This window comes from Micromesistius poutassou (assembly GCF_964030765.1).
Source record: "Micromesistius poutassou genome assembly, chromosome: 6".
NCBI lineage: Eukaryota > Metazoa > Chordata > Actinopteri > Gadiformes > Gadidae > Micromesistius > Micromesistius poutassou.
Window position 1 is genome coordinate 6,642,391 of NC_140276.1, and position 11,792 is coordinate 6,654,182.

Below are 11,792 nucleotides of genomic sequence, written 5' to 3' on the forward strand. Positions count from 1 at the left end.
TCTCACCCACCCCACCCGACTCTCATTCCCCACCCCCGAGACTTCCCCCACTTCCACCCCCTCTCCCCCCAAACACAAAGCTGTGATGTAGCGGTCTCAGATAATGAGGTGAGAATTTTATTGCATCAGTCTGTGAGCCTGGCACCAGCCTGTATGAGGAGGAGGAGAAGGAGAAGGAGGAGAAGGAGGAGGAGGTGGAGGTGGGGAGGTGCAGTCTGTGTCTCCTAGTCACCGGCGCCCTCTGTTGATCCGATGCCACGGCCCCGTCCCCTGACTGGATGTACTGAGATCGAGCCCCCTGTCACACACCAGCACTTCAAAGAGGAAGATCAAGGGGTGGTTTGCGCATGACGTCCCCAGCATGACAATGCCCTGGCCAGCCTACACCTGCTGCTACGTGCCGGTTTTCCTGAAGACAGGCCGGCTGCTCCCGCGCTGCTGGCCTCTGTGGAGGAAGTGCTCTTTCAGGGGCAAATATACATAGAGGAAGAAGGCAGTTCTCTATCTGTGCTCTGTATAAATATAAAGGGGTGGGGGTGAGGGCGGTGGGGGGCTAATGAGAGAGACAGAGGAGGGACAGTGGAGGATGGTAGGGCACTCCTAGGGATGACTGGGTTGGCATTGCCTGGGCAGATATGGATAAGACGATGCGTTTGAGCGCACATCCCAGTCTACTTATCTTGAAAGAAGGCCACAGCCCTGCTATCTCTGGCGCGGAGAGACACACATGCATCTCCGGGACAGTGACATCAAAGGGGGATCTTTTTTTCCCCAAAGCGTTTTCAAAGGAAGCCCCGAGACTTTTATTGCTCTTGGGTGCAAAGAAAAGCCTAGTTTAAACTGTGACATTCTTCAGGCTTCGGATTCCAGTTCTGAATCCATGTGCTTCTGTTAAGTCTGCTCCATTCTATGAGCTCATTTGTTACACGGCGTGAGCTCACAGGACAGCAGACACATTCACTTAATGTACAATTAGTTCCAGAACAGATTTGAAATGGACCTCATCTATTTCAGTCATAACGACTTTACCTCCATGACCTTTCAGTTAAGAAAACATTTGGCTCTCTGAGAAAGTGCCATCTTAACGACCTGTCCGTACAGTGCATTATCATTATTGCTTCCATTAAGAGATGACTACATTGAGAGGAATGAGAGGAATGAAAGGAAGACTGATTACTTCTACTCCGCAAGCCATACTCCCAAGAGAGAGAGAGAGAGCAAGAGAGAAATCAGGGATGATTTATAAATTTTGAATTAAAGGCTTAATTAATTTAATTAGCATTGTGCCAATGGGCCAGAACTTAGTCTATATCAAGTCAAGTCAAGTTATTATAGCAGTTGTAGTTATTCAAATGACAAACAAAAAAAATGAAAACAATAATTGATAGTCATTTATAATGATGGAAATTCTATGATTAATAAAAGTCAAATAAAGAATGTTAATAAAAGACAAAGGTTTTCATTGATCGTATCACTGTAAGTCTAACTGTAAATGAAAGACTGATCTTTGTATTAAGGTGGTCATGGCCCTGACCAAAGCGACCCCCCTAAGTGACGTGTCATTCCTTTTTTGTCTTTCGAAAGCAAAATGTTTGAGCCTAGCGCCATCTATCGTTGTGTCTCACTCTGAACACGTCGAAGGCGAAATAGCACCCCCTGATGGTGTTACAGTGAATTACCAACCCTTTGACATTACTGACAAGTGTGACGTATCTCACAACCACAACACCGCTGGCTGGGGGAAGAAGGATACTTTCGTAGTCTATCTTTAGGCCTAGTTGTTCAGGTAAACAACTTATTCTCATGGCTCTCTTATTGTAGTTAAAGTCGTTTGGTGACTATTCTGCCCGATTTAAAATGGCAACAATAAGAAAGGATGAAAGACTGACAAGTTCGCAAAGCTTTTCGTGTGTCGGTTTTGCGGGCATTTTCAGTAAAACGGTCACGTCTCCTTTGGAAGTTATAAAAATCAAAAGTCAAGTGGGCACCTTTCATTGCAAGAGAGGTTTCTGGCAAAGTTTTCATCTCATCTACAAAAACGAAGGACTTCGAGGGTTTTGGAAAGGAAACCTCGTTTCCTGTCTTCGGTTGTTCCCTTACAGCGCAGTTCACCTGGCAGCGTACAAAAAGTAAGTGATTTAATCAATAGTATTCATAACTTCCTTGATTAGACTGTGACGTTTCCTTACCTAATCAGCGGTGGAACAAAGACTAGCATTGTTGCTAACGTAAACACACTTCGTATGGCCAAACCAAGCATGCATACAGGGATATATGGACAGTTTTTATTCAAAATATATGTATCTCTGTGTTAGAGATTATAGGGGTTGTTAAGACACATTGACAACCTATTACTATCGACTTTATTTGATTGCTACCACACGGCACACGCTGTGAAGCATTATCCAGTTTAACACTTCCTTCTTTTCATCCAAGGCACACCCTCTCTTATTATCCAATCAAATCGCTCTGTTCCCTCAGTCGATGTTGTGGTGTCACCAGACACCGGTCTGGGGGGTCACTAAAGAGCGAAACAACCAGTTTCTAACATGTGAGAGCAGCTAATCATAGGTTCAATATAAGTGTAACGAATGTAAGTGGTTGTGGGCAGAGCGCCACGCTGCAGTGCCTTCATGTAAATATTGTTCCACCGACCAACACGAGGAAATGTACCTGCTGTACAAAATGTTCCAGGAAGGAAGTGCCGTGATTGGTTGAAAAATATAGCGGATTATTCGTTCATACACAGAGAGATTACTTATTTATTTAATATACTTTTTTCTTTTCTTTTTTTCTACGATAGAACAGGACATCTTCCTACCAACATTGTCGAAGATAATATTCCTATGAATACTGCAAATGTTAGGAATAGCAAGATATCTCTTGACAGGCAGTCAAGCTGAACAAGGTTTTAATATTTACCAGGCTGAGAATATATATTTCACATGGACAAGCCTGAGCATCATTATTTTCCCTGTTCCCTACTGATTTCCTCCTGGGCTGCTTCTGTCTCCAGGATAGTCCACCTTCACATGGATGAGATGGGCTATGTCTCACAGTGGAGGGCCATATTTGCAGGAGGCATCGCCGGCATTGCCGCGGCGCTGGCTACCTACCCTCTGGAGGTGGCAGAGACCCGCCTGATCGTGCAGAACTGCAGAGAGCCCACGTACACAGGCGTGCTGAACACCCTGGGCTCCGTCTACAGGAGCGAAGGACTTCTGGCTCTCTATAGGGGCTTCTCGCTGACAGTAATGGGTACATAGTGCATCTCCTCCAGTATGAATGTGCAATATAAGTTATGCAAATGCATGCTGCATTGAACGCAGGGCAGGTTTTACAGTCTTAATGACATTTCAGTTTCAGCACTGCTAGTTGACTAGTTGTCATGGCAGCGATCAACGGCCCTTTTGTAAAAATTCGAGGCTCAACAAATTCGAGGCTCAACAAATTCAAGGCCCATTCATTCAAGTACCATGTGAGATATTTTCAAAAATTGTCCATTTTATACAGCATATTAAAAAACACTTCATATTTTTTTGTTCATCTATTATACTGCAGAACTTCAGGAAAAACTCATCCTCACTTTCAAACTAAACAGCAACGTTTTATTGTTGCTGATTCTATTCAATTGTTGTTCACAACAGAAAATAACCAACATATTCATGAGTCTTTGCTAAGTAGAGGCTACAGAGTAAATCATCATCTAAATGTGCGACACTAGTCAGAATTGCTATGAACTAAAAAGCTTTCAGTGTGTGTCTCTTAATGAGCGTGGATGACCTTTCTAACCAACTCCTTTGCTCTGCTGCAGGTGCCTTTCCCTTTTCCATCGGCTGCTTCGCGGTGTACGCAAACCTGGACAAACTCTGGCAGGAGCCCCCCTTCCGCTTCAACTCCCTGCAGAACTTCATTAATGGATGTCTAGCTGCCGGGGTGGCTCAGAGCCTGTCCTATCCCTTTGACACGGTCAAGAGGAAGATGCAGGTAAAGTAAGCGTGGATCGCTGATGCTTAGATGTCAGACAATGTTGCGTTAAATTATTTCCAGCAGGGGGCAGTTTTGGCATTGCTATTCAATTTGCCTTTTTCGGGTCACTCAAGGTTTAAACCAACATGAGTGAGTTGAAATGAGTTGTCAGAAATATGTCAGGTGAGTTTTCCCTTCAGAAAGTCCCAGTGTCACGTCTTCAATGAACTTACAATCATGATAAGAGGGATATTAAAGTTTACCGGTAACCGTGATTAAAATACGAAATTGAGTACGTCCTCTTTGGTTCAGGATCCGCACAACAACATATGTAGTTTCACAAGTAAGGGACTGAATTCTGTAAGAAAGGAGACATGCTGAACAATAGCTCTGCAAAGGACAGAGTACTACATGGGTCTATAATAAGGCACCACGGGGTCATACAGCAGCTGAGAATGTGATGTGAATGTGAAAACCGGGCCGTGGTTTGCAGACGCTGTACATAAGCTCTCTAAACATAGTCGCGGTCACTATCACTTTGAAAGGCAGAGTCAGAGAAATGGGTTCCAAGTTCATTCAAGTTGATTTTCTAGGATTACAACAAGGTTTTATAAGCATCACCATATGTGATTGTTTTGATTGTTTGAAGATTTCTTCAGAGGAGGATGAGGAAAGTTAAACATTTATTTTATACGTTTTGTTTGAACGACAAGGTCACCACGTTTAAATCATGTTATCTATCTATCCATCCAACACATGGCAGAAACAAACTGAGCTAACAAACACCTTCACACTCTCCTGCTCACAAGCACATCCTCCATGTCACTTCACACGGCAAAACACTGATTGCCAAATCCATCTGGATGATGGATTCTGTAGAGCAGAACAGGTGGGACTTGTTCCACTGTGTTTTTGGAGAGCAATCTTGCTCAATCAAGCTGAAAGTGTCTTATCTGCCATTCTCTAGACCGACGAGTACATCCTTCTGAGCCAGAGAAAAGGTTGTTGCTAATTGGGTATTGCATCGTAAATGTCGACCACAAGAAGAACTGCATTACCTTGGCAGTGTCCTTTATAAATTGGTGGAAGTAGTTAACAAAATAGCAATGTTTATAATAGATGTTTTTTATAGGTCCAGTTTCCAAAATCCACGCAATATATATCTTGGTAAACATGATAGCATAGCTTTTATCCCTTTTGAAATGTGGGTTCCTGCCGTTCCTCCCCCAATCAGATTATATATATTATAATCTAATTGTTTGAGTAATGTGTATATAATTGTAACTTATATTTGGGAGTGGTTAACTCTCATCCAGGTTTGGAGCTAGGAGTTGCGATGTTATTCAGTTGAAATAGTTGATGTATAGCAATTTACTGATCTTTTTCCCCAATTACAATAATGACTGCAGTATAGAGAAATTTTATAGCATGATAATAGTAGTAGCCTGATTTTCACCCCATTAACTTATTCCTGGCTTTGCTGAATATCATTAATCTCAAACGCCCAGCTCATGCTATATGCACTGTGGTTCCTTTCTCAGGCCCAGAGTTCCAACCTTCCACATCTAGGGGGCGCTGATGTGCACTTTACTGGAATTCTGGACTGTTTCCGGCAGATGATCAGAAACAACGGTGTCTTTTCCCTCTGGAGTGGCTTCACTGCTAATACTGTCAAGGTGAGGATGGTCTATGTTGCAGACCCAAGGGTCCATTCACACACAGATTGACTAGTGTGATCCTAGCGCATAGAGACCATTATTTCGCAAATTACATCAGCATTGAGTTTGTTGGCTTCTTCCTGTAGTGATCTAGCCCTGCTTGAATAGAAGGTAGGGGATTTGGCATGCCCAAAGTGTCTGTTTTCCTTTCATACATCAACCCTACTTTTACACAAGCCAGCCTGCTGTGGCTTGTGACTACCTCAACCTATTCTCTGTCTTTGAAAGACGATCAGTGTGTCCATTCACATACTACGCATGCACCAGACGTAACAGAAAAAGAGGCAGGGTCTTGGGCCACGAGGTCCTCAGTGTAGTTCATCAGCACGGATATCATGAGCTAGGTGAACAAACCATGGAACAGCATGCCCCTGTCTCAAATTTCCCCTCCAAATGTCATTTGGGGATAGCAGTGGAGTGTATGCGAGTGCAATGCGGTACCAATCATTAGAAAAGCTAGTGTTTTCTATGATTCAATGCCAAATCGTGTGTGTGTGTGTGTGTGTGTGTGTGTGTGTGTGTGTGTGTGTGTGTGTGTGTGTGTGTGTGTGTGTGTGTGTGTGTGTGTGTGTGTGTGTGTGTGTGTGTGTGTGTGTGTGTGTGTGTCCGTGTGTCCGTGTCATGACGCCAGGTCACTCGAAAGTGCAGAGACGCCATCTGCATGTTGATTTTGATTCCATTTCTCCTTCCTCTACAGATCGTCCCTTACTTTGGGCTCCTTTACACCTGCTTTGAGATGTGCAAGCAGGTGTGCCTCTACCGCAACGGGTACATTGTCTCCCCTCTGAGTTACAAGTTGGCCCCGGGCGTTGACCAGAGCCTGGGGCCTTACGAGCTGCAAGAGGTGAAGCGCTATTTGAAGAACAGGAACTTCAGGTCGCAGGACTCCTTTAAGAATCGCTGGTGAAGAAACGGACCGTGCGACTCTCTGTGCAATAGATAATGAATGCGGCTCACAATGACCTCGGTGATAAGACAAGGACTCGCCGTGGCAAGACGAGTCGCATATTAATTTCCTTACCCTTGATTCTTTTTCTATGTGTTTATTACATTTCTGGACTTCTATTCCATCAAAGATATACCTCGACAAACACAGCCCTATACTGTATATTATCTGACAGTGTTATTATTGTTACCCACACCTTATTTCTCAGTATCTCCAGTTTGATTATTAACCATGCTGCTGTTTTAATCTTAGTCCTCAAGGGACTGGCATCATGTATGTATTTGTTATCATGTATGTATTTGTTATTTGCATAGGAAAATTAAGTCTTTGAAAAGACGCATTGTATTTCCATAGGAGTGTGGTTTAATGATGGAGACAGTTAACTGTACATGGGGATTATTCACCTAGCACCTAGCATGTTTGGTTTTCACAGAACTAGTGTCAATGATCAAGATGGAACAAGATGGCTACTAGCTGAATAATTTCCACTATGTGCCTTCCTTGAAAGTTTTCCATTTTCATTCAGGTTTTTTTGTGGGGCTTATTTTAAAATGTTTGTTATGGAAAACTAGATGTGCCATAGTAAAGAAAGCGGTTTATCAGTTTAAAAAAAAGGTTTTAATGATCAAGATGTTTCAATGATCAAGAGGTTTAACTGCACACGAAGAGTCCTGCCTGGGTGGTAGAGAGAATATTAATTATTTTATTTGAGCAATCATTTTTGTTGTTGAAGAATATCTGTTTATTTTGATCATTTGTCATTTTAAAACATTTAAAATCATGTAAATCCCCTGCATTGTGGCTCTGTGTCTATATTTTTATGGAGATAGTTTTTTGCCAGTGTATTACTATCACTGTGTCAAAGGTAATAGGGGAAGTGAAATTTAAAACATTTATCGGTGTCCCTAACGATAGCGCACACACACACACACACACACACACACACACACACACGACACCACCCCCACCACCATCCACACATTATTTACCCTCCCTGGCTGCCCTCTAGGGCCAAAAGTAACATAATCATTGTAGTTTGTTCTTCTCTTGTTTCAAACTCATACACATTACACATTAATCTGAAAGCTTGTTTTAAAAATGAAAATACCCACGTTTTATCACATTTTTGTGATTAACAACAAAGCAAAGTTCTGTAGACAACTTTGCATATTGAATATAGTGTATTTGCCCACTGGGTGAACAGGAAATGGGGTCATTAACTGATGGGGTGACCTATCTGCAGCTGGTTCACCATGACCTTTATTTGGCATGACCTTGAGTGTAAAAAAAAAAAAGAAAACTACCCGTGATGTGTAGAATGATAATTCTGGCTTGAGGTCATTGGCCTCAATTAAATGTCCATGTATTTGTAGTCCTTTGTTGTATTGTAGAGAACATTTATTCTAACTTATTTGGGAATGAGGGGAGGGGGCACATGTTAATCTAAAGCCACATTTGATCCCCGCCCCCTTGAATGCATGAGCACCAATGAAACACTAGAGGCCAAGTTGACGCTTTGTCCCGCGCACAGCCTTCATAAGACCCTTCCCCTGATTGTCTCTAGGTCATTTCAACCCAACCGGCAAACCTCACGCGGTCCTGCGAGTGAAAGGGAAGGTACCTTAGAACAACTGAAGATGGGTGATCAAGCAGTTTCTTTCGCCAAGGACTTCTTGGCTGGTGGCATTGCCGCTGCCATATCCAAAACAGCTGTTGCCCCCATCGAAAGAGTGAAACTTCTACTCCAGGTGCGTGCAAAGACTGAAATGACTTCGTCCCCATTCTGTGCACTTTACCTCTGTCTAGTTTAGCTTTTGATATTGTTTTGAATCGTTTTGACTGGCTTTTCATATGTTAGACAAATATTGCTGACAGATTTGGGCTCTGATTTAAGCCATTAAATCAGAGCCCAAGACATTTCCTGCTTATGTCTGTAAGTTGTATGACCCTCTGAAGTTGGTTTGTGATCCAAACGAGGACAAAATGGTTCGTCTGTTTGATCAATTAAGTGTCACCTCGTGCGTAATATGCCACATAGCTAGCCAAAGGTTCACTAGGATATGCAGTCACTGCGTTATTGATTCAATTTGAATAAATAACAGAGTTGCACATATGTTCTTATCAAGGTCGCGCAAGGGTAGGCTAGAACTGGGCCTGAGCCAGCACTTTCCATTGCACTGGGCCTTCAGTCACGAGTGGGAGGTGGGGCATAGATGTTGAATGGATGTCGTCGAGGGCGGCCTGTTGGAACGACATTAAAGTGTCAGACCGCACTGAGACGATTTTAAAGTTTGGTGTTGTGTTACCAGCTGCTCTTCTCTGACAGTGAAAAACAGACTGGACTATTGCCTTGGCGAACCTACATGCCAGTTGGGAAGTTTTGTAATTGTGTAACCACAATTCAGTTTAAGTATTGTGCATCAGTTCCTCAGAAGTATTGTGCATTAGTGCATCAGTTCCTCAGAAGTATTGAACATTAGAAAATATACTTCTGTCTTGCTCCACAGGTCCAACATGCCAGCCAACAGATCACGGCTGACCAGCAGTACAAGGGCATCATGGACTGCGTCAGGAGGATCCCCAAGGAGCAGGGCTTCCTGTCCTTCTGGAGAGGTAACCTGGCCAACGTCATCAGATACTTCCCCACCCAGGCCCTCAACTTCGCCTTCAAGGACAAGTACAAGAACGTGTTCCTGGACGGCGTGGACAAGCACAAGCAGTTCTGGCGCTACTTTGCCGGTAACCTGGCGTCGGGCGGTGCCGCCGGCGCCACGTCCTTGTGTTTCGTCTACCCCCTCGACTTCGCCAGGACGCGCCTGGCCGCCGACGTGGGTCGCGCCGGGGCCGGTCGCGAGTTCAAAGGCCTGGGAGACTGTCTGGTGAAGATCTCCAAGTCTGACGGCATCAAGGGTCTGTACCAGGGCTTCAGCGTCTCTGTCCAGGGCATCATCATCTACAGGGCTGCCTACTTTGGTGTCTATGACACGGCCAAGGGTGAGTGCGCTGCTTGTGGTGCCAACAGGTCGCGGTCGTCTTAACGTCCGAATTTGTATGTGTTTGGGCGACTGACTCAAATGATTATGCATGCATGTTTGTTCATTGTTCGTTTTTTTCTTTCTCTTCCACAGGCATGCTTCCCGATCCCAAGAACACGCCCATCTACGTGAGCTGGGCCATCGCCCAGACCGTGACCGCTGTGGCCGGCTTTGTGTCCTACCCCTTCGATACCGTCCGTAGACGCATGATGATGCAGTCCGGCCGCAAAGGAGGTAGCTGCCATTTTTAACGCGCGGTTATCGTCGTGTCCCTTTAACGTTGTGGTAACACTGATCGTACATTTAAACCTTCAATTAACGTTTACCAATGTGTTTGTTTTCAAATTTCCCCGTTCTTCCTCAGCTGACATCATGTACTCCGGCACCATGAACTGCTGGAAGAAGATTGCACGGGACGAGGGCGGCAAGGCCTTCTTCAAGGGAGCGTGGTCCAACGTTCTCCGCGGCATGGGCGGGGCTTTCGTGCTGGTTCTGTACGACGAGCTGAAGAAGGTCCTATAAGTTGTCGCTGTTCGTGTCCACGGTTTCTGTTGTGACGACTGTAACATATCTTGTACATTTGAAAGGACTGAAATACCACTGTATTTATAGGGACCAGCTAGTATGTTCTTACTAGTTGTAGCGGGGAGTCTATTATGCACTACTTTGTTGGCCACGTTTGTTTGTTTCCGACCACCTGAATGTTAATCCTTCACCAAAGGAATGTAAAAATAAAGACGACCTACTAATTTAAACGTCATTCCTTTGTTTATTTGACTGCAGCCTTTTCTCTTATCATGCATTTAATGTATAGTTGTATATTTACAAGATGTAAATATACTACAGCTTTACTGGGAAGCCGTACGCCATGCTGACTGAAATATGATCGTGGCTACACTGGGTCGGTTGTGATTGGCCTTTACCCAAAGCCAGCTGAAGGGTTTGAGCTGAAATTTGACATTTCAATGTTTTTTTTTTTTTTTTTGCATCTGGCAGATGAAAGTCTTCCTGGTTTCACTGCATTGAATGTCCTTGCTGAGTTCTCAGCCTACTAGTGGGTTACTGGAAGGAGCAGGGATTACCTGTGCCAGGGTGGATTATTCTTTCTAAAGTGACTTTAGTCTCCCATCATCACGCCTCTTCTCTGCCTCCGACTGGTGTGACTAACACTTTATCCTTGAGCTGGTGGACTTCATCTGCCAACCTGACGTGCCTGCTTCGGGAGATGCACATGCACTACTATGATTACTACTAGCTCTACAATGGAGGGTGGTTGCGGTGACGGCGTTAACATGCTGTTTGTGGTGTTGACGTGTGTTTGTGAAAGCAACGACTACACACCAGAATGCGTCGACAGATTCCGTGAGCTTTCACACCAGCTGTAAGGCGCCATTGGCTTTTTGCCCAAATGTATACACAGAAGCGTACTGATTAACTTGCCAGGACTAGCTTGCAGTCAATGTTGTCACTGGCTGTATTTGGTCCCTTGATAGGAAGGCCATGGGGCTACTAGATTATTTAGAGCTATATTGACTCCATGAACTTTCATGTACATGTGTTATACAACGATGAGTGCAACACCAAACTAATGCTATAAAGAACAAGCGTACATTAGTAATAAAGTATTGTTTCATGTGTATTGTGCCCTTCTGGCAGAGCATAGAGATGGTAAGGAAATTACATTAGTTTCATTGTCTTTATCCAAGGGTACCACAAACTTGCTTTGGATAAATGATGGATGGGATGTCAATGTCTACATACGTGGACAGCATTAAATTCCACATCTACACTGGTGAATTGACTGCAAAATATAAATCAGACACTGAAAGTGTCTGACCTGAGCTGCTCTTCTCTGACAGTGAAAGACAGACTGGACTATTGCCTTGGCAAACCTACATTTTTACTCACAAATGATTCAAATTGTAATGGTCTACTAATTCTGTTAGATTGTCATGGCAGCTTTGGGACATAAAATTCTCACATTTGCATATCAGTAGGCCTAAACCAGCCAGGCGGGTCCACGGTGGTAATCCTTCAATTACCACTGAGCCCCCCCAACACAGACACACACACACACACACACACACACACACACACACACACACACACACACACACACACACG

At 44.0% G+C, this 11,792-nt stretch overlaps 2 protein-coding genes across 2 annotated transcripts; both read left to right on the forward strand.

Annotated features, from left to right (window-relative positions):
- The first annotated feature begins 1,722 nt into the window (after positions 1-1,722).
- Positions 1,723-7,427, forward strand: slc25a43 (solute carrier family 25 member 43). The gene is made up of 5 exons (XM_084469223.1): positions 1,723-2,129; positions 3,017-3,258; positions 3,815-3,987; positions 5,511-5,645; positions 6,385-7,427. The coding sequence occupies exons 1-5, from the start codon at positions 1,858-1,860 to the stop codon at positions 6,592-6,594; spliced, it is 1,032 nt and encodes a 343-aa protein (XP_084325349.1). The 5' UTR covers positions 1,723-1,857; the 3' UTR covers positions 6,595-7,427.
- A 754-nt stretch (positions 7,428-8,181) lies between these two features.
- On the forward strand, positions 8,182-10,423 carry slc25a5 (solute carrier family 25 member 5). Its single transcript, XM_084469219.1, has 4 exons — positions 8,182-8,381; positions 9,141-9,627; positions 9,762-9,902; positions 10,033-10,423. Exons 1-4 carry the CDS (start codon positions 8,271-8,273, stop codon positions 10,188-10,190), a joined length of 897 nt encoding a protein of 298 aa, XP_084325345.1. The 5' UTR covers positions 8,182-8,270; the 3' UTR covers positions 10,191-10,423.
- Positions 10,424-11,792: the final 1,369 nt, after the last annotated feature.